General features: G+C 37.6%; 2 protein-coding genes across 3 annotated transcripts; one reads left to right on the forward strand and one right to left on the reverse strand.

Moving 5' to 3' along the window:
* The first annotated feature begins 1648 nt into the window (after nt 1-1648).
* ARFIP1_1 (Arfaptin-1) lies at nt 1649-10629 on the forward strand. Of its 2 annotated transcripts, XM_051217053.1 has the most exons (6): nt 1649-1927; nt 2973-3158; nt 3202-3388; nt 5463-5662; nt 8251-8582; nt 9680-10629. In XM_051217053.1, the coding sequence occupies exons 2-6, from the start codon at nt 3002-3004 to the stop codon at nt 9818-9820; spliced, it is 1017 nt and encodes a 338-aa protein (XP_051073871.1). In that variant the 5' UTR covers nt 1649-1927; nt 2973-3001; the 3' UTR covers nt 9821-10629. The 2 variants fall into 2 exon arrangements, with proteins under 2 accessions (XP_051073871.1, XP_051073870.1); XM_051217052.1 differs by having other exon boundaries at nt 1649-3158; nt 5463-8582.
* Nucleotides 10630-11280: 651 nt separating this feature from the next.
* On the reverse strand, nt 11281-21710 carry MS3_00008720 (uncharacterized protein). Its single transcript, XM_051217064.1, has 5 exons — nt 21530-21710; nt 15692-15996; nt 15501-15654; nt 15257-15456; nt 11281-15219 (listed from the first exon to the last, which is right to left on the reverse strand). The coding sequence occupies exons 1-5, from the start codon at nt 21606-21608 to the stop codon at nt 14920-14922; spliced, it is 1038 nt and encodes a 345-aa protein (XP_051073872.1). The 5' UTR covers nt 21609-21710; the 3' UTR covers nt 11281-14919.
* Nucleotides 21711-23154: the final 1444 nt, after the last annotated feature.

Here is a 23154-nt window from a genome sequence, read left to right on the forward strand (position 1 = left end):
GATGGCATCTTACTATGGTTTACCAGTTTCTTTTTCTTTTTCTCGTTTTATTGATAATATACCCAGATTCCTGCCTGGAGCCTCAGTGATCCCCCTCCACTACATACGGAGGCCCGTTGAACAATGCTTCTTATATTCCATCCAAAATAATTTGAACCATCTGGGCGTGTGGGAATGAAATTAATGAAGTGTCTCTCTAAACTATCTTACGATGAGCGCATAAAACGCCTAAACCTTTCCTCTTGTCGTATCGTAGTACGTAAAGTAACCTTATCCCGGCATTTTGCGTTTTTGATTGTGATTCGGGTGTTTATGTGTGTTATCTTTTCGCTCCCTCCAGCACTTATAATCTCGGAGGTCATAGCAAGAAGGTTCACAAACCGCGATCTTATAAACTAAAGGTAGGGTTCCGTTTTTCGTATCGAGTAGTTAATGACTGAGACGCCTTATCCGAACATGTGGTATCAGCCACATCAGTGAATATTTTCAAGGAGAAACTGGATCTTCACTGGAAGGCAATCTGTCAGGATTAACACTGGCTCACCCACCCACGAGCTGCGCAAATCAGTTTTTGCGTTTCTTTTCGTGTTTTATGGCACGGGCACTGGGGCAAGCCAGGGGTTTTCGCGCACATGTTACATATTGTCGTGGATTTTTTGTGTCGTTATTTAACAGCCTTTTTTCCATCACACATCAATTTTCGTTATGTTTGTGCTCACCAGTGAAGAGTTTAGCTTTCATAACTTTGACATCAGCAGAGGTAACCTGTTTTGCAGTTCTCTCCTAACTACCTTCTATAACTTCATCTATTGACTGAGAGTGCAATATTACTGGCTTCAAGTTTTATTTTTCTTTCCATGATAATCTTCTACTCCACGGACCACAAACCATCCATGAACTACTACAAGGATGGTTGTGAGACATGTTGTAAGATTTTATGACGTATTCTTGACCTTTCAATATTATACGAAACATAGATTGGCATTTTAAAAACTTAGACCTTAAATGTCACAGATTAGTTAAAGTCCTCACGGTTTTTTATTCACTGTTAAACCTGCTGACTTAGGTTTACGACCGAACGTGCAATAAAACACTACAAACAAGTATTTATATCTCATATCCTCCAACAATTTACTTTCTGTGTGAGCATAGTGCGTATGGGTAATCTGAGATAGCACAGAATTATTCTTCCATATTTTATGGAAATCCTATAGCGAACTATCAAATACAACCCAACTTCCGAATCGCTTGTTCGACATCATACGTTGAAACGCCTCGCTTAAGTCCGCTGAAATTTCACTTGATCATGAAGCCCTACAGACAACACGCATTATTTATGCAAAAAGCTATTCCTTGAAAAAAACTAACTGAAAAAAGTACAACAAATATTTAGGACTTAACGTTGAGTTGACAGTTAAGCTTAACTTCTTTGATTAACAGCGACTCACAAAAACTCTGCGTATCTATAACCTTTAACGTTATCTCATCTTTCTCACGTTGTTTCCTATACCTTATCAACAAATTATAAAAAAGTGTTGACGGTTACTACAGCAGTTGGGATAACAGATCAAGTTACGAACCAACAACAGAGCTAACGTGCACACTACAAAACAGAGAATGCTGAATCAATGCTCTTAGCAGTTGTTTTGTGCTTTTTCAAACATCAAAAGATGACTTGAATATGGAAAAGCCCAATGTTCAGACGAGACAAAACACCCACGGCAATCGAAATACGGAATGACCGCCTCTAGTCAGGCCGTTCAAGGTCGTTCAAACGAAACGGCGGGCAAATTTGAAGGAGCCTGCCTTTTTTCCCTTGTTGTATTTTATTCATATACAACGAGCATTTTTCTTTGAGATAATTTTATTCACTCTCCTGCATTCGTACTTATTTGACCGTTCGATCAACACTTTTATGGGTTATCAAGCAAGTCGGTAGCCGTTAAAGTCCACATATTCATGGGATATATTTATAGATATATATTGCTAGGGATGGTTTTAACGTTCCGCACAATTTCTTTTTAAAAACACCTCATAAAAAACACTGAAAGATTTGACCTTTAGGCTTTTTTGCCAGCACCTACCACAGAATATTCGTTGGTGTATATATAACGTTCTGGGATATCCCAGAACCCATACGGGTTCTGACCGATATTGAAAAAAACTTGAGCTCGTTTCATATGCACGCTTTTCACTAAGTGATTTTTTAAACATTCACGTTATTTTGATGACATTAATTTAGTCTGATGAACATTTTGCGTAGGTGTAGTGATGGACACAAATAAATATGACTTGGCATCCAAACACTAAACTCACTTTCCTTTAATATATCGCTCAATGGAAGCTGTATATTTGCTCCTACTTGAACTTATACATACATGTTTGTATCAGTCAGTGCGTGTATGCACATATGCGTTTACACGAGCTTAAAAATATACACATGAACCAGCATGTCCATCAACGACTCTTACTGTTTTTCTAATCATATTCCTGTTTAATAGTGCGTATTTGATTGTCCATCAATGTACTGGTGCAATGTGTACTTCGTGTCATTACAGTGTACCATCTGGAAATCATGTAACCAATCTAGTTTGCAAAATTCATATTGATAAACGAATATGTGCTGTCACTGTTTTCAACCATGCTGTTACATTCTTTGGTTAGGTTAGTCGAACTAGGGGTAAGTGTAGTTAGATAGAGATATTTCCCATGGTATTTCTATCGCTTGGTTTTACGGTTTTCCTTTTCTTATAGCACCCAGTAAGTCAAGGTACTTCTCATTCAGCCAGTAAATTTCACGCTTGATCCTTGTTCCGTGTACTGCTTAAATAGCTGAATAGTACAATGAATCCATACAGTGTATTCCAAAGGAAAGCACACGAGCCTGTGTTTGATAAATGAGACATTTTTGACTAAATGTCCTGATACATTCTAGTTTCTTATGTTTGCATTATTTTGCAATGTGTTTTCAGCTTTAGTTCATAGAAATTCATGTAAGTAAATGAGAGCTAGCGCTAGTGCCTATACTACCGCACCGTCTAATCCACCATCTATTCATCATGAACCAAACTCCAATGTCTTCAGAAACTCTATAGAACATTCACAGAGCCTTACTTCTAGTAACAGCATAGTTAACACTGTTTCATCACTATCAAGAGGTGAGGTTTGGTTATATTGCTTGATTTCTAACTTGTTTTCTAGATAAACCTATTAATGAGGCAGGACCTATGGAATCATATGATAGTCTTAACCTGCAGAACCGTTTGGAAAATTTTAAACATTGGAGTGTAACAACATTCAAATGCACAAAACAAATGATTGAAGAAAAACTTGGAACAGCAAGTGTAACATGTGATCAAGAATTAGAGGATCGAATTTCAATGTTTAGGTTAGTTTGCAAAAGTGTTTAGCGGGTGATATTCAGTTATTTAATTTACAAACAAGCATACCACATTAATGAATTAAAATTTTTAATTTCCATACATATTTTTTAAAGTAAATTCTAGCAGCCCTATTAACTAAACGACACCAAATTACAATGCGACACTTTCCCGCAGTGCTTATTTCTATTTATAAAGGATATTCACTCAAACTGCTGAAAGAATGAATATAAAATAATGAGAGCAACTTTTTAGGTCATATTGTTTTTATTGTGTTTTATGGTTTAAATTTTTAAAATGAGACACCACATTACATGGCTCATAATTAGTCACAACGGAGCAGGTGTATACACACTTTGTCTTCGTTTTAACCGTGAGATCAAAATTACTTTATACCTTTCTTTCTCCTTGTATCATATCCTTATATGAAATTGTTTTTGCTTCTAATACCGTTGAAGTAACTGCTTCTATGAATTTGGTGTCCATCTTGTTGTGTTAATGAGGTATGGAAACTTGGGGCGTTGCATATATGTAGCTGACCGACTGACTGACTTGAGTACTACTTCCTCACGTGCTTTCGAAAGATCTAACTTCCTGTTTTCAAATTATTAATCATTGTTGAACTAACATTGTTCCTGTTAAAATGTATTTGAAACGATTTTACTCTTAACAATAAAACCAAACGCTGTTGTGAATGTAGTCTGAACAAAGGTATTAGCGTTTTGCGTGAGATGTTTTGAATCTGTAATTCATTGACTGGAAATGCCAATGATAAAAGTCTTAGCGTAAACATACGTTTTATGAGAACATAGTCTATTCTGAAGGTAAAATTTTAGAATTCAAGGTAGGAACCAGTCTTACAAATTCATTCAGGCTCATCAGATAAATATATTACTTCTGACCGCTTTTGAACATACTATATTGAATATGAAAGCATTTAGGCTAACGTGTGTTTAAAATAAAACTTAGTTACTTTTAACAAAGGACGAATCATGTATTAACTTGTTTTACTGACTTTTTTTCAGCTGGTGCACGTCATTTCTGACTTTGATAGGAAATAAAGTGTAAAATCTTTACCGTATAGAAACTATATCATACTTAAATGATTTCATAAGTGAAATCACATGTACCTCCTTTAATCTGGCTTTATTAAAATGACGTCTAACAGAACAGTGTTCAGGTGCTTAAAAAATATTGTCTAGCAGAAGTCAAAGTTGTTTACGTAAAGTATAAGTGAGTTTCTGAGGGGATTGTCACTATTACTTTTATAATGTTGTCTTGTGACATCGATGAGATAGTTGGGCCAATAAGAGGTGCTTAGAGAATATTTTTGTCTTATCCTCCCACACATACACAATATCAACTTACCAACATATTCAACAACTAACAATTTTGCCGAAACTACTGACCTGTTCTTTCATCTTTCTATGTTGATATGGTGTTGGAACTTGGGGGGGGGTATATATGTCTCAGATTATACGTTGCATATGACTGACCATTATGGAAATATGGCTTGTTTTCGATATCCAAAATACTTACCTAAATTGCAGGTTTCAGTAATATCCGAACAAAAAACTATTTTAAATAGTCTTCGGAGCCAATATGAATAGTATTATGAACTGACTACGCCATTGCTGTAGTAGGGTCTTTAGTTGAGTAAAATCTTTCAAGTAAAATTAGGATTGTTTCACTATAGGTTAAGATGAAAAATTCTTTCATTTTAGGTTTTGTTTGCTAGAAGTTTTATAAACATGTAATGCGTAAGATCTACTTAATCAGTGTACTTCAATATATGCAAGGGACATACATAACCTACCATCACTAGTTTTCTATTAGTATTGATAATTATTACATATATGGTTTTCGACGGGTTTTCTTGCTTGTTATTGAACATCATATTTAAGAATCATTAAATTATTAAAATCTATTCTTATGAGGGAAGGTGAAATTCCGTTTTTCAGTTAAAATGCTCTCAACATTCTCTGTACGAATATTAAACTTCTGGCTGACGTTTATCCGAGCTTTCTAACCAGTAATTATTAGTGTGTAGTATTCTTTTCTTTTATCTTTGTTTCGATATAGAAATATGCATCAACAGTATAGAATATTGCATAACCTCGCTGAAAAGTTAGCTAATAGTTTTCGTGAAACTATTCATCATCAACGTGCATTTACGAGTCATATGACTACTTTAATTGTACAGCAGCCTGATTTAAACAGTGAATTCACCTATAATACAGAAACCCAACGTATTGTTATATCAAATGGAGAAAAATTATTGGGTATGGATTATGTATACTTTTTGGCTTGATTCCACGTTTCATTTAATTTTTCTTTGAGATTTTTCTAATGAGCTTACTTCAGATAAAAAACAGCTGATTTTCCCTGGTATAGGACACTTTAATGTCTTTGCACGATCTCTACAGATGTCAAACCCAAAAATTTTAGGTCTCACGATATGCCTATTACATTTGGATTAATAAGTTAAAATCCAATCTAAAGGTAAGGCGCTTTTGGGAGGGAGGATTGATCACATTATTTCATTCTATGACTTGAATTAGGCAGTGAATAATTGGTTCGTGTACTCGACTTTCTAGCAGAGCAATTTTACGCCAGCCATTACAAGTGTGGTTCAAAGCTGACTATATAAATATCCACTTGGTAAACGAGATACACTTGTTACTATTATTTTTTATATATTGTCTTGATTATTGAGGATCATAAAAATCAAACTGGTTATTACTAGTACACCAAAAGACATAGTATCTTAATGGCTCATAAGAAACTAATGGAACACTTCTGTTTTATTTAAGTAACTAGCACCAATCAAGCCAGTGGTACAATAAACCAACTTATCTTAATGGTCATATCTTTCCATTAGTATGGAAGGCATTTACTTCTTGGGTACCAACTAGACCAGTTTTCTAAGAGATTTTCAGAAGAAATGCAGGTTTTTATTTTCTTATAGTTGGAAAAGACAATTTTCAAGTATGAATGTTTAATTCGCGCTATTAAATGACTATAGTTTAAACTGATAAAATGTCCCTAAAATTAGTTAAAGGGGTTGAATAGATTTCTTTTTGGTGAAGTTTATGATAACTAGATTATTGTTCATCATAAATCAATGTTGCAGTGTTAAGTTTGTTACTATTTAACTATTGTTGTTTGAAAGTTCTTTAATTCTAGCATCAAAGCTACAGAAAAGATCTTCGGATTATCTAATAGTAAGCTCTTGAAGTTACTATACTTTAGTCTAATCGTTTCTTAACTTTGTCTGACTCTATACTCCTATGTGACAAATTTCTTTTTTATCTATTTATTTAAACACAAATACTGGTACAAAGATTTGTAGTTCATGTGGATGATTTTGATGGAGTTTTGTCCTCTGAGCTGGATGGTTTGGTCGTGGAGTTTTCATCGTTCTTCTGAACATCATCAGCACAAACTTCAGGTAGCCAATCAAGATCGAGGTTTACAGGACAAGCTGTGAGTCATATGTGGAGAAATTCGGACACTTCACTTCTATCTGGTTTGTGCTGATGATGTTGTTCAGAAGAACGACGAAAGCTCCACGATCACACCATCCAGCTCAGTGAACAAAACTCCACCAAAAACACTGGTACAAAAAGGCATCAAAATATATGTGCGCCACACAATAGCAATGAGACTCTGAAGAGAAAGAAAAAGGAAGGTGATTATTATAAACGAGAAAGAAGTGAATAATTTTAATATGAGCGTGGAAAAAGTAGTGGAAGGAGCGTTTCATTAAAAAAATACGAACAAAAAGGATTCTTTCAGTGAAGGAAGTTATTCTTATATGAAGATAGTAAAAGAATGTTACAGCAGGACGTCCAATAACGTCTTAAGCAACAAGGTTGCTCTATCTCTGGGACCTCAACCGAGGGGTCGTAAAGGACCAACAGAAGCCAGTCCTGCACAGCTTTCTCTCATACCACGACACCATGTCATGCACTGACCACCTCTCCGCTTTTTCTAACAATTATCTGACCTACGACCTTTATTTATACATAAAACGAAGTGCATAACCAGATAAATGTTACTATGTTTGCATTTCATTAATCGTTTGTAGAGTTCTGTTTTATACCATGAATGTGTACTTGCTGAATCTCTGCAAACCCACTCTGTGAATTAGTGCAAGCCTTATGATGTTAGGAGGACTTCCTTAACATTACACTAAGTTGATTAATTTATTATAACATAATTAAGCACGCATATAATAGTGGCTTCTGCTTTCATTTCTAACCTGTTTACCGTATAATCAAAATAGTTTTCGTTATAATATCCGAATTGCTTCAGTCGATTGTAATTGATAAGTCAGTGTCATTCTGAAGAAATGTAGTGTAGTAATCAATATTTATCTGACTGTCTCAATGGATTTGAAATTTAGCCAGATCACGTTTACGCAGTAAAATGAAATTATTGGCACAAGTAACTTCTAAGTAAACTGATATCAAAAGACACTACGATTAGCTACCGTAGTGCGTTTTCTTGTTAATCAATGCAATAATAAATTTATGTCAGATGTTTATTGAACATATCATTATACAATTATTCCAACTTTTCTAATTTCACGTATCCATCTGTCACTTGTGAGAAATTCGCTATCTTTACGACAGTCAATCCCTTTTATAAATTAAAAGAATGCAATAAAACCGAGTTAATCCTAAAAATGTATTGTACAGATATATCACATTTTTTCAAATCAGCGTCGTCTTCTCATCATCCTTTCAAAGTATACTATCCACTCGCGGTATTTAGTGTGATTTACTTATTAAGTTCCTCTCTATCTTATTAAATTCACTAATCTTTTTATTCATTTATGATATTTATTTTGTTTCAATCCCTGTAGCATCATTAAACCATTTTGTTAATTCTTTGAACACACTGGTTAGTCATACATTTGAAGATACATGGACTACTGTTTCTAGTATGCAGTCGGCTCGTATACAATATGATGCTTATCGTAACGAAATGAACCAAACAAAAAGTAAAAAACCTAATGTTAATAATAATTCTGATACTGTCACACCCACTACGATTACAATCTCAGGCAACTCATTTGCCACTGACTTGATTCACGATAACCATAATTTACAATCACGATTAGATGCAGCTTGTGAACGGTATTCCCAATTGAGAAAAGCTGTTCTATGTAAATTGGAATTTTTACAAGAAAACAGGGTGAGTTTATAAATCTAAAACTGTACATTTAACAGCAAAACTATGCACGCATAGTTTCCATTCGACAGTAATCCCTATTAGTGTAGAACTTTGGAAGTAATCAAGTCTTGTAAACTGTTACGGTTTTTTCGAAAGGTGCGAGGTGTGTCAGTACGTTACTAATACGACATTAAACCTATGGCGATTAGATAAATTGGACAACTGATGCACAATAGGACTTCGACTATGACGCATCCAATCTTTTAAGGAACCAACTGAATCTCAACACTTGAAGAGATTACGTGCTTCAACATCAATTTATTTCTAAGATAATCACCCTATTATTAAGAGACTAACTGGAATGTATAGCGTCCCGCTGTCATTATTTTACGTTTGAGTAATTTAGCTATTAATATTTTAGTAGTTTTCGTACGATGAAATATATCAGAGGACGGAACTCATTGAAAACACCATAATCCATTCTGTTTTTAAAACATTAGGTATGTCTATATCTCTCAATAGACACTTAACCTTTGCCTACTTGGGAGGACTGGCAAAGTCACTGATCCGCTAAGAGTTTTCAAGGAACACTTTTGTTAACTAATTTGGAAGCATAAGCCTATGAAACAAACAGACAGTAATCCTTTTTAATGAAAACCATAACATCTATAATACTTAAGCGTCTGTTCTGAGTGATTCACTATATTTCTTTGTGATGATGGTAAGGTATTCGGTGTCAAAGTCCCATAATTCTCCTGAGAAATTTCACAGGTTAGTTGTAGACTAATATTTTAATTATTTCATGCACGCAATACAGTGTTGCGCAAAACATATTAAACTATGCATTTTGTAAACTTTTGTGTGACCCGGCTGTGAACCACGCTTCTCAATACGAAGGGTTATGATACAGTCTACCTGTTCAAACTGAAACGAAGGTAAAGTGTCAAACCTGCAAGCTAATTAGTAAACGATAACTGATTTAAGCAGTCTCCATTTTTAAATGGGTGTCATCAGTCATTTTCTATGTAATTTATCTACCACCAACATTAATGATATTGATTCGATATTTTCAATCTCTACTTGTTTCATTTTCATATTTACACTTCGCTTGTTATTAGTTGCGTGTTATGCAACACCAACTAGTGCTTTTACAGAATGCAACATCAGCATTCTTCTCTGGAAATAATCAACAATTGGATCAAATTTTAAACCAGTATAAAATCAAATTGTCAAATACACAAAATGGGGTTAGCCATTAATTAGTTTTCTTTTTCTATTTGTTACTGTTTCACTTGCATTTCCTTTATATAACATAAAATAAATACATATGATTAAGTTTTGCCTTGTGTGTGCTGTGCGTCCATTAAGTGACATACATTCATACAAATGAACTGGTAATGTTTCTTTCGACAGATCATTTTCAACCCATATATGTATTTACACACAAATGCAAAATTTGTGACTTAGGTGATACTAATTATGGACATTTACAGTGTTTTGAATTTCGAACTTATTAATTATTCTTACTGATTTTTATTTGGTAATGTGTTATTCCGTTTGTATTTACTGTTTATGAAGTTGTTGCATATCTTCAAAAACTTATACTTACATTTAAGTAGTAAATGTTTGTGATTTTGTACAACTGCTAACTGGAAATGGCAGTCAGTAATTCTTAATTTCATGGCAGAGAATTTGAACCACATTTCCCAAGGGTTATTGTAGTTACATAGATGGAACTGAGCTCAAATCTTGGTTACCGTAACCGCTAAGTTATCTACTCGACTTATCCATCCACAATTAGATTGAAAAAAATGTGATAGCTGTGGATCCATACCAAACGCATTGAAAACGATGAATTTAATCGTATCCGTGGTCTGTACAGTATAGTGTGCTTTTTAATATCTGTGTATACTCTTAGTCATGGGATATGTTCAAGATCCACTAAAGATCAAAGTGCACTAGACGGTCGTTCTGTCCCTGCACGTAGTCGAACTAAAGACATTGAGCAATATACTTCTGGGTCATCCGGGTCATCATTTCCAGTTTCAGTCGAGTTTTTATATATGACGTAGATCTTCAAAACGGCAAACAGCAACGACTGACTACACAATGTATTTAAGTAAACTTTAATGTTACGTAACCGGTGGAATGTAACCATGTTAGTGGTGAGACATTGTGCAGGAGTGAGAGTGAACAACGAGTATAGTATGCCTATTTGGATTCTAACTGTTTGCATACTTCTAATTGATCATACACAAGTTGGTTCATATTGACTCGGCTACCATATTTCCAAATGCACCACATAAAACCACTAATATGGTGTATACAAGGATAAGACAATTTGATGATTTATCGGGACCAGATTCACAGTACTAGTTTATTTAACATCATTCTCACAAAACAACGCAACCAAATATGACCACCTAAAGACCAGAGCAATAAATACACCACTAAATAAAATCCAGGTGCCTTAATACTGTCGAATATTGCGGTTTAATAGCTAAGAAGAAGTTCTAATGTTAAGTCAACATAGACGGGTGGTTTTCAGATGGATCGGTTTAGTCATACTCTTAATGCAACTAGATAGATCAAAATGAATATGAAATGCATATGTCCTTAAATCGGACCGACTTCAAGGTTAGTTTCTTTCTCAGTACCATAGAACGGCCGCTGGGTATCTTAGGTCGAACTAAATTATCCAAGACGAAAAATCCTGATTCCCTGTTTTACCAATCACAATCTGAGTTATAGACTAAACTTAAAACATAAGATGCATTTAGGATCCAAGAGACTTCTGAAAGAGTATATTTAATGGTAAAATACGTTTAGAAGGGGGGTACTGAACGTCTGTTTCTTTTTGTTGAGATGATATCGATTGCATTTGGCTAAAATGTAAGAATGTGACGATGATCAACCACTTGTCTAGTGTGATATACGTACAATTGAGATCTTCAGTCTGTTTCCATGAGAAGAGCTATTAGTATTTCTGATTCTTGTACAAAATTGCCATGTGCAATAGCAGGTCATAAGTTGAGTACATTTTCAAAGACTTAAATTACAACGACGAACTAATTCACCATCAGATAAACATTTAAACCGTATTGGAAAGCTTGGTAAGGTTTATATGGAAACGGGTGTATAACTGACTATAATTAATTGAATTTAAAATCCATTGCCTGCTGTGTTCCTTCATTGGCACAAAAAAGACACTTAACAAACATGGAGGGACAAGTAACCTAGTTGTGATTAATCAAATATTTGACACACTACTGATTTGGAAAAAAGGATACATCTTTATTTGCTAAAATAGTGTTCTATGGTAAGGTAGAAAGGTGCTAATTAATTAAGAAACTTGGAGTGGTATGTTAAGACTTGGAAATCAGATATTGAAGAGAGGTTGTAATAATCGGCTGGTGAAAAAGTGAAATGATTGCCCACCTGATAGTTATTAAGAACAGAATAATCAAAAGGTTGTAGTAGTTACTAATTAGTTCTGAAAATAATTGGAAAGGAGTAGGAACAATGAAATAAAGAGAAATACGACAGATCATAGAAGATAGAAAGGGAGGTTAAGGGTGGGGGACTGAACATATTGTTTTTGTAGGAAAAGGTTAGGCTTAAACTGGTTAATTAACATTAGAATCTGCCGTACACAAGTTGTCCATCTGCATTTATATCGAGCCAACTTTTCCATGTATAATTCTGGAGAAGCGGAGCGACCAGGATAGACTAGATGCTCCAAGATCGAGCTTTTGACTGACTTCTGTAATCCTTTGCAAAGCCAGGTAGGGTGATGATGTTCGGAGATGCGTTTCGAAAGGGCTCGCTTTGTGCGACCAATATAGCCTGCTCCACAAGAACAAGTAAACTGATAAATGCACATTAATTTGGACCAAAGTGGGAGCTTGTCCTTCACATAACATCGGACCATAGACCGACTAGGAAAGATAATGCAGAGTTCAGTCGAATAGGATGTTTTCCTCAGAGATCTTGCAAGCCTGTTTCTCAGAATTTCTGCCACAGTATCTATTTCAAACTGAATGTTAACGAAATCTTTGGTGCTGTGGACACCACGTTGTTTTGGCTTAAGATTTTTCCCAATAAATTTAGATGTATATCTGTTGCTAGTTAGTGCCTACCGTAGTCAAGTTCGGCATCGATTGTATTTTCTGTACAGATGCGTCTAGCCCTCGAGCTGAGAGAATGGATCGGGTTTCTCTTTTTGCTTCAGTAGGACCCAACTTTGATAATTCGTGTACTGACCATTTGATGTTGGCTTTCTATGTATTGATCTCTGTAGAGAACCGCCAGGTCTCCTTTTTACCGGAGCATCTAAGAGGTGGGAATATGAATATGGCACTCATTCTACCGTGAACTTAGTTGATTGATAACAGTTATTGAACGAGTCCGGGATGTCATTAACATTGATGTTTATATCACAAGTAATGAAAATGTCGTCTTTTATAGAACGAAGCTATCAACTACCGGTCTAAGTATAATGTTTTTGAGATTAGCAATGAAACAGTCAACTAGAAACGGGCCGAGTGGTGACCCCTTTGCAAAGCCATCAGTTTGTCTATAGAACTGATTTCTAAAATTTAAATTATACGTCGGGAAAGCATCGAAGTAGTCCCTTCGAATATTGTATTGGAACACCGATACATTTGTTCAGCTTCTCAAAATATTCTATCTTAGTGTATTAACTATTTGATAATTTTCTATACCGTTATTTCGAATCCCATAAATCGACTAAGTATATAGTCAAACGAATCTATTGTGAAGCTAATTTTTCTGCTTAGAGCACTAATAAGCAACGATAGCTTGACTAAAAAATCTAGCTCCTAACTTATTTTAGTTCACTTTGTAAATCTAGCTGAAGTTTACATTATACAATCCTTTATTTGTTGACTATACGGTAGTTATGCGTAGGCTTTCTTATTCCTCCACTGTTCCTGCTAATATGACAATGCAATTTATTTCGAAACCATCCAAATGTTTAAATTTCTTTTGAAAATGTTTCCAGTACCTCCAACTAATTAGAAGGGAGTGCTTAAATGTTTTGGGAATCTGCTGAATAGACAAAATTAACAACGAACACTCCGAAAGGTAACGGACGCTAGACGTTAGAGAGACAAACATAAACCACTTGAGCACATAAATCAATTCCGAATTCGAATTCAGATGATACGCTCACTGTTCCCATGTTTTTCTGAGTAATAACCTGGTTCAATAAAAGGAATAGTAACCCAATTCTTTAGTATCCAACAGTTTATATGAACCTCAAAACGCTTCATACTGTGAACTTATTACTGAATTTTTTCTCAAGTCGGTTATTGATGGTATTATTTACTCAGCATTTGTTCATTTTTACTGTAAGCGATACATTGTATCTTTGCAAAGAGTTGACCATTATTTATGACACAAACTGTGCACCCACATTACTCTTAGAATATTCCCTGTGGGACTTATCTGCTGATGCATAGCTAGAACGAATAAGGTGAAAGTGAACCGTAGTGTTGTTTTTGCCCAATTACCAAGTCTGTATCTGTTTCAACACAAAACTAACACGACTGTGATTCTTACTTTCAGCTTTTAACATTAGCTGTGACAGGACTAAATATGGACATGAGCAGAGATAACTATTTTTGGAATAATTATAACTTATAGATTTAATCTCGACTGGAAGATTAGATTTTTCTTCAACTTGTATAATATCAAGCAAAGAGTAATAAAGAGGGGATAATGGAAGAACTTACAAATTGAATACTACCATTTGAATGATCATTCTGAAACTGTACTGAATAATCAATGTTTATAGTTGGCCTTTATATTTCTACCATAGTTCCAGATGTCTGCTAAAATAAATACATTTATGTACGCTTTAAAACAGAATGATACACCTTGAAACTGAGCAAAGTCTGGAATGAAACTGAAAAAAAAACTATCTCAATTGAGTTTGCGCTTAAGCTGTATAGATTATCAAGTTTCCCGTTACTTTCCCATTTATTTTATTGCATACGTTGGATCTCTTTAAAACCTACTGACGGAAAATTAGCTCACAATTGAAAACACTGTCGAATATATTCAGATTATAAAGAACGTTAGAATTCGATGTTTTTTACAGAGCAGTGTCTACAAGGCGTTCGCAGATAAGGTTTAATATTTCACTTAGTGATAAGAAAGGATGATTGCTATCAACGAAGGTTGTTACACAGGTTTAACGTTAAACAACTGAAATTCATCGTCGTAAGTGTTAATTAGAATTGATTGGGGTGTAGAAAAATTAAAGAGTAGAAACAGCAACTGGAGTACTGAGCATTTACAAAGCCAAGATGAAATACACTAAAGATATCAGACATTACTTGCATTCCAAATAGTCTTTTTTCACTCTATCAAGTTTCTCTTTAGTTTCTGCGTCAATATTTATTTCTCTAAGACTGGATTTTGCACAGCGCTCATCACGTTCATTTTCCTCACAAATGAGTTGATCTACTACTTGTTCGATGCAAAATAATAATTCCTTGTTTGTAACTGCTTCATCAGTTTTAGGACATTGTGTTTGTTCTTCGGCTTTTGCTATATAATTGTGTAACTCACGCAAAATAAAATAAACTCCATTGGACCGAAGAAATGTTCGTCCGTGACTGGTGGAGCAGAACTAAATTGACACTTAAAGAGTAAGTAAAAAAGATTACCTGCAAAAATGTTTGGCAAATAGTAAGATACAACTCAGTGGAAAACAAACGAGAAAACTGGGAGCTCCCAGTTATAGTCTGCACAGATTTAGGCAATATAGCACGGTCTTCTTTGTCAATACAATCTTCTGGACCACAAAGTGGAACTAAAACTGCATCGAGCAAACCAACGCCCTTGTTGAAAAGCTCACTATGAAGCTCTGGAAAGCCATATTTGAAAATAAGTTAAAATATTACGGATTACCATCTTCAAATGAGCAGTTTTTTATTATGCCAGCTATTAGAATTTTGATAGGGACGGAAAGCACATTTGAAAATAAACCGATCAGCTTTCGTAATAGTTCTGATGAGCATATGGAGTGGCGTACTGATGTTAACCTACTTAGGTTAAGTACTATCTTCAATAACCAAACTCAGTTAGTAAAATTAACTTACTGGGAGAAACTTCTGGATAGAAGAACCTGAGCTGAGGATCGATCTAATATGTTTGTTATCAAAATGTTCACCGAAATGACCCAACCAAACAGGATCTCTAGTCAAATTTGAAATCAAGTCAATAATTAGAGACGCTAAATCAGCATGACTTCTAGAATTATCCAAAGAGAGGGTAGTAAGGATCCGAGTGAACTCTTCACGTTTTTCTTTAGTTGACAGCACAGTTGATAAAAGACGTGTTCCTTGAACAGCTGAACAAATGTTAATTAAGCATTTTACAGATAATATGAATTCTTCTGTGAGTGCTAAAGGAGAGAAATTATAATGATGAACTGGAGAATACACATTACAAGACAGAAAACACTCGACATACGAAATGATAGGAAAATGGAAATTGAGATGTGGTATATATACATCAACATATGAAAAGTGCAGTACGAAAATTTCGGACTAAATTGGATAGAGGATGTAGTGAGCTTACATAGACTAGAGGAAAGTCGGTTAATATTAAGATGCATAAGCAACCTTAGTTATCATCGATATCTTTATATTCCGATGATACCAAGAAATAAAGTGGTACAAAAAGTAGAGGGTAGCAAGGAGGTTCACGAGAAGTTCTAGTAAACTAGTTAAGCAGTCGGCAACCATTAGACATTGTATGCGAGTGCATTAAGATATATACTGGTCAGTAAGGCACAAATCCGCCCCCAAATGCCCTGGTATGGCCGAGAGGGGTAGGCCCACCCTCCCTCTCGAAATGCTCTCACACGGCCACGCGCATACAGCCCCTGCCAGGAAAGTCCTACTCACTGCCTTCTCGTGGCGGGGGTGTTGTTCACGAAAAGCGAATGTTCGGCGCTTTAACCGGATCCCAAACGAATGGTGCACATGGGCTCCAGTATCCTGAGGGAACAAATGGCGTATGAACCAATCGTTGGTCACCGGCTACCATGGGACTGCATCTCCTCACGATGCTCTACTGCCTTGTGGGCCAGACCTTTAGGTCAAAGGCTCGGGGCGTGGCCCCTAAGAAAACCACCTGCTTCGGTTTGGGCACCCGGTCAGTATCACAGCCCACACACAATTATGATGAAAATGATGATATTCACTGAAAACTATTCTCGCTTCGATTTACAGTCAAACAATTCAAATTATTGTTATTACTTACTACGTAATTTATTCACTCTCTTTTATTCCCACTTTATGTATCCTTATTTTTCGACTTATACAGCAGCTCCCCTATGGTGGAAACTCGGTTCTCTCTAAACGTTCTTGAGTCACCGCCTGGTTGAAAATTCTATGCTACCACCAAATACGAATACTGAAGCAGTCGTCCTGAAACCACATGCACCATTCAAACTGGCTGCCTCCAACGTTTGCACACTTATGCAGATCGGACAAATAGGGCTGGCTATGTCTTTGGAAAGTTTTAATATCGATGTTTGTTGTCTATCCGAGACCCGTATTCAAGACTCTGGTGAAGTGCTACAAATTTACTCTCCATCTGCCGCTTCAAAAAGCTCGTTTTGCGTGTCTATCCAGGGGCCCTGTAGTATCTTCGTCTGATCTTGCTGGCGTTGGTGTTGCACTAAGCGCTAGAGTTGAGGCAGCACTAATCGACTGGAACCCACTAACAGTCGGTTATGTGCTGTTAGATTAGAAAGTTCCATCAAAGTGAGAAGTCGGCGTGGGAAATGGTGTCTTTCCATCATCTCCGCCTATGCCTCGACAGATTGCAGCCCGGATGCAATCAAGGATGAATTCTACCACCAGTTAACTGTTCTTCTCCAGAAATTGTAGTACTAGCCGGAGACTTGAATGCTCAGGCCGGGTGTCTAGGCATAGAAGAGAGTCGTTTAGATGGCCGATGGGGACTTGTTGGTCGCAGGACAGATAACGGGAACCGTCTACTGCAATCATGCACAGACCACAACCTGTTTCTGGCTAGCACTAACTTCCGGTACAGTCATTGCCGATGTGCCATCTGGTGTCCTCCCTCTGCATCTCAGGCCTGGACTCAAATTGATCACATCGCGATCAGCTACCGCTGGCGCGGTTGTGTACAAGACTGCCACTCCTTTTGGAGTACCTATCTAGACTCTGATCATGCCCTGGTCTGCGCCAATCTTACCTTACTTATCAGTGGCCAACAAAGTGACCGCCTCCAAAGGATTGATGTCAGCAAGTTGGTTGCAACTTCTGTTGCTAGTAAGCTACCATCCCACCGAAAAGTATAGATGAGCATTGGTTGCAACTTCATGACGTCATGAAAATGGCGAGTAAGCCACTTGCGGCTTTGCGAAACGTCCCGCTTATAAGCGCTGGGTTTCTTCAGGCTCCTTACAACTCATCCAAGCCTATCGGTCTACTCTGGGTAACGAATTTGACCACAAACGACGACGGTTACGTAATGAAATCGGGCAAAGCTTGCGTAAGGACCGAGAAGCCTGGTGGTCGGAGCGTGCTAATGAGCTGGAAGCAGCAGCTGCATCTGGTAATTACCGGAAGCTCTTCCAGCTCATCCGAGCCACTGGCAGCAAGAAGTCTGGTGTGAGTGAAACAATCTGCGGGGATGATGGGATGCCAATCACTAACATCCATCGACGTCTTGGACGATGGGCAGTTCAACTGGCCTGCTGCTCCGGCAACATCGGTCAGACTGTCCTGCCCTCCATGGCCGGTGACGACTGATCCACCAAATGAGGAGGAAGTCCGCAAGGAACTCCAACTCTTGAAACGTTACAAATCACCTGGCCCAGATGACTTACCTCCGGCTCTTTTTAAAGATGGTGGTGACTTTCTGGCTAAGGAACTGACGACGTTTACAAAGGTCTGGGAGCTAGAGAGTGTACCGTCATGAAATGAGTCGATAGTTGTCCCTATCTTTAAAAAAGGTTCACGTCGTTCCTGTAACAACTATCGGGAGATAAGTCTACTTCCGATTGCGTCCACGCTATTGGCTTCCGTCATACTTCGTAGGTTGTTCAAAACCCGAGAAACATTGACTCGCGAGGAGCAGGCTGGGTTTCGTTCTGGTCGAGGATGTATTGATCATATCTTCACCCTCCAACAAATGTTAGAACACCACCATACTTATCAAAGGCCAACAATCGTTATGTTTCTTGACATCAGGGCTGCCTTCAATTCGTTGGATAGGACTGTTCTCTGGGATTGTCTATTGAAGAAGGGTGTGCCTGAGAAGTTTATTAACATCCTAAAGGCCCTACATACAAACACCTCAGGTAGAGTGAGGGCATACAACCACCTCTCTCCATTGTTCCATTCGAGCAGTAGGGTTAGACAGGGTTGCCCAATCTCACCATTCCCCTTCAACATTGCCATCGATGACATTCTGTAAACAGCTCTGATGAATGTAAGTAATAGTGGTGTGGATCTGCTGCCTGGAGAAAGACTTCTCGACCTTGATTATGCGAATAATGTTGTCTTACTGTGCGACAATGTCCAAGTCATGCAATCCACACTTAATCAGTTGGCAATCAATGTCCGTAGGTACGGTATGTGCTTTGCACCTTCGAAGTGCAAAGTACTTCTACAAGACTGGCAGGATTCTAATCATGTACTCACCCTGGATGGTGAGCAGATAGAAGTAGTCGAGAAGTTCGTGTATCTAGGTAGCTGCATAAGTGCTGGTGTTGGCGTGAGTGATGATATCAATGCACGTATAGTGAAAGCCAGAGCGGCTTATGCCAATCTGAGCCACCTTTGGCGCCTTCGTGATGTTACTCTGGCTGTAAAAGGTCGGATCTACAACGCATCGGTGAGAGCAGTTTTGCTCTCCGAGTTGAGGATGTTAGACGACTCTCTGTGTTTGATCATCGCTGTCTCCGAAGGATTGCTGACATCCAGTGGCAACACCATGTTAGTAATGCAGAGGTTCGGCATCGTGTGTTCGGGTGCAGAGATGATAATCCAATTGGTGTCACCATCTTGAAACATCGACTTTGGTGGCTAGGACATGTTCTACGAATGTCGTCCCACAGAATTCCGCGTCGTGCGTTATTCGCTGACGCTGGGACTGGTTGGAGAAAGCGGAGAGGTGGTCAGTGTATAACATAGTGTCGGGGTATGAAAGAAAGCTGCCAAGGGTTGGCTTCTGTTGGTCCTTTACGACTCCCTGGTTGGGGTCCGAGAGATGGTGCTACACAGTGGCTAGAGACGTTATCAGATATGGCTCAGAATAGAAGTCAGTGGCGATCCTGCTGTAACCTTCTTTTACTTTCTTCGTAAAAAGTGGTTGTTTCTTCCTAACTGAAAGATTTCTTCTGGTTGTACCTTTCCGTTTCCCCCATTATTATTATTATTATTACACTACCTTACACTAACCTGGTCGTTACTGTTCTTTTTTCTTCTCCCTTCCCGTTTTCATTGTTTTGTGTGGCGCATATATATTTGGTGCCCTCTTGTACCAATATTTATGTGTTCAAATAAATAAATAAATAAGGCAAAAATCCACACCCAATGATGACACTGAGTTTTTATTGATCTAGACACACACTGACTTTACAGGCAGAAGCTAGTCAACATTTGAAAGGACTGAATACTGAAGCGCGATAGCCGCTGAAAGCTTAAGCGATGTATCGAGTGTCGTCTAGATACTAAGCCATTCGAACTATTTACCGCTTATTTGTCTGTTTAAAACTACATTATTGCATAGTATCAGTCTCTACAGAAGATAGTGGTCAGCTGGAGGCATTCTACTGAACCCTAAGGCTAAAATATGTAGGGACTACAGTTGCACTAAACCTGCTACCTCCATAAAAACGGACTAGAAGTGATCGAGTCACAGTTGGATTATGGATATTTTGTACTTAATGCGAACTTAGTATTAGTTTAACAGAACAGGATTTAGAGACACTTCAGAATTATCAAAAACACGGTACTAGTCGTCCGTCGAGTGACTATTCGCAACCTCTCTATTTCGGGGAAAAGGCACAAAAACCCCAAAATTTTCCCCAAATCAGGGAAAATCCCCGGAATGTTTGGGGAAACTTTGAGTTTCTCTCAATATTTCCACAGAATTTTATAATACTTTGAGGTTTTTCGCCGAAATTTGGGGAAAACTACCATATCTATTTCAACTTTGGGGAAAACCCTAAAATTTCTCCAAGATAGTGAGATTGGGTACCGTCATATTACTAATGATTGTAACTCGTTAACGTCTACCACTCCAGATTATGTCGTAGTCACATTAAAGATTAAATGAAACCGTTTAACACAAAGCATATATTCTTTTGTCTTTTATACATTTGATCCCATAAATAACTGCATGAAATATGGCAACACCAGACATAGGACAGAAATGTGCTGACAAGCTTTTGGGGTTCAGGAATCGAACAGACTGACATATTCTACTGAAGAGACACACTAAAATCGATCGAAATCACACACAACAGGATAATTTGGTGTACATTAGTAGAACATAACATGTAATGTAGTAAAAATTAGCCCGAAAATCAGCTATTTATCGTCAAGGTCAAGGCCTGTATGTAAACATGTCACAAGTCTTGGGAAGAAGGTATAATGATGTGGCCTTTCAATGAACTGTCTGAAGGTCTAGAGCCAAGTAAGCGACTAGGATCAAGCAAGACATCCTGAAAGAGACTATGTGGCTAATAATATACACACCAAAAGGAAACATAAATACTGGAGGTTAAAAATTACGTGCTTAAACGCCCAATAAAATCAGGGCGATGATGAAAATCTGAGACTTAATCCTATTAGTAATCTACCATAAGCGGTACGTGCATACATTTTTAAGTCATATATATATATATATATATATATATATATTCAAACTTGGAAAAGCCAACTACAAACCTTTTGACAAGTCAGACGAACATACTACATTCACAACCCGATTCAGGTAGTGCTCAAGAAGTTCATCTTCAATATCCATTTTAGCCGCAGTAACCTGAAGCAAGGCTTTTAGCTGACATGTTTGGGCCATCGCAACGTACAAACTATTTTTGCCACTTGCAGGATTATATGTCCAATAAAGAATATGCTTCTAATAAGCTGAATAAAGTTAAGTAGTTTCTTAGTAATTAGGTCCTGAAGTCTTAACATAGTTTTGTCCATGTGTGTTTCCTTTAAGGCGATTGATTTGGTGGGGCTAACAGCTGCCATTATAAATATTGTCTAATTGATCATTGTGACGAATCAGAAGACTTCAGGAGGGAAGAATGAGGTAACCACAAACAATAGCAGCGATTTAATTGTGCTGACAATTGATGCGTAGTAAAAATCAGCTAAACTAGTTGGGTTGGAGAGATTTCATTCGCGAACAATCGAGTAAATCAGAGGCACATAATAGTGGCACATGTGAGGTAGCTAGTTGTACAATCCAATCTTGACACTGTAGCGGTAAATAAATCCCTAAAATAAGTAGCTCTGTAAGTTTTCGACATTGGATGCTGACCATATGTTTTAGTGGACTCATCTAGCTGAAGGCGCTCGGTCATGCATCCGCACCAGATCACGTGTGGTAACGCTGTGCTCAACATCTACCGCAATCGCTAGCCAGATTAGATGAGAGAATTCCGATATGCTGGTAATCGCCAAATGCACTCTTCCGATCTCCTCGACTCTGTCTTTTGATTTCTCTCGGTGGGTACAAATTATATTAGGTGTTGCTGGTAAAAGCGTTGTCAAACACTGAATACCTGTGCCATCTTCAACACGAGTAAGTGACTATGGAGAAAATACACCACAGCCCACATTGGATCGCATTGGATCGTACACCACTGAAGCACCAGCATTGGGACCGGTGTTTTTGACTGAGCTCCTCATCAACATTAAACTTGGCAAGTCATCGGGTTACATTTACGATTGTTGTCAACCCGAAGGGACACTTTCCGAGCCGTGCACGGTGAGTTTCACCGTGTCACTTTCCAACACTCAACTCCTGAGTCACTTGAGGAATGCTGTAGTTAGCCCTGTGTTAAAGTGCTGAAAGAGACAGATCATGTCCGGTTATCAAACCACCAGTCTAACTAGCATATTAGTCACGTTACTTCAAAAAATGATTCAGGCTAAGTCACTAAGTCGTGTAAAATCATGCAATCTAGAAACTCCCGAGCAACACGGGTCTCAGAATGAGCATTAATGCTTAACCAGCCTGCTAATTGTGGGGTAGGATTTGACAACAGTCTAAGATGTCGGTTTGTCTGTCCATAAGAAATTCCTGGATTTTAGCATTGTACTTTCATAGAGGCTCTCAAAATTCGGAATATCATGTACCATACGGAAGTGTGTGAGAAGAAGAGTCATTAGTTGCCGGAGGCGGAGGGTGAGGGTTGACGGTATGCCATTTGAACTATAAAGAGGTTAAGAGTGGTTTGACTTAGGGAAGCAGTTGGAAATATAAAAGATAAGAATTTCTTTCCCCTCATATGGTAATTAGTCGGGGGCGTGTGCCAATTGCAGGATGTGCACTATTTCTT

The sequence above is a fragment of the Schistosoma haematobium genome, chromosome 1 (assembly GCF_000699445.3).
Source record: "Schistosoma haematobium chromosome 1, whole genome shotgun sequence".
NCBI classification, from domain to species: domain Eukaryota; kingdom Metazoa; phylum Platyhelminthes; class Trematoda; order Strigeidida; family Schistosomatidae; genus Schistosoma; species Schistosoma haematobium.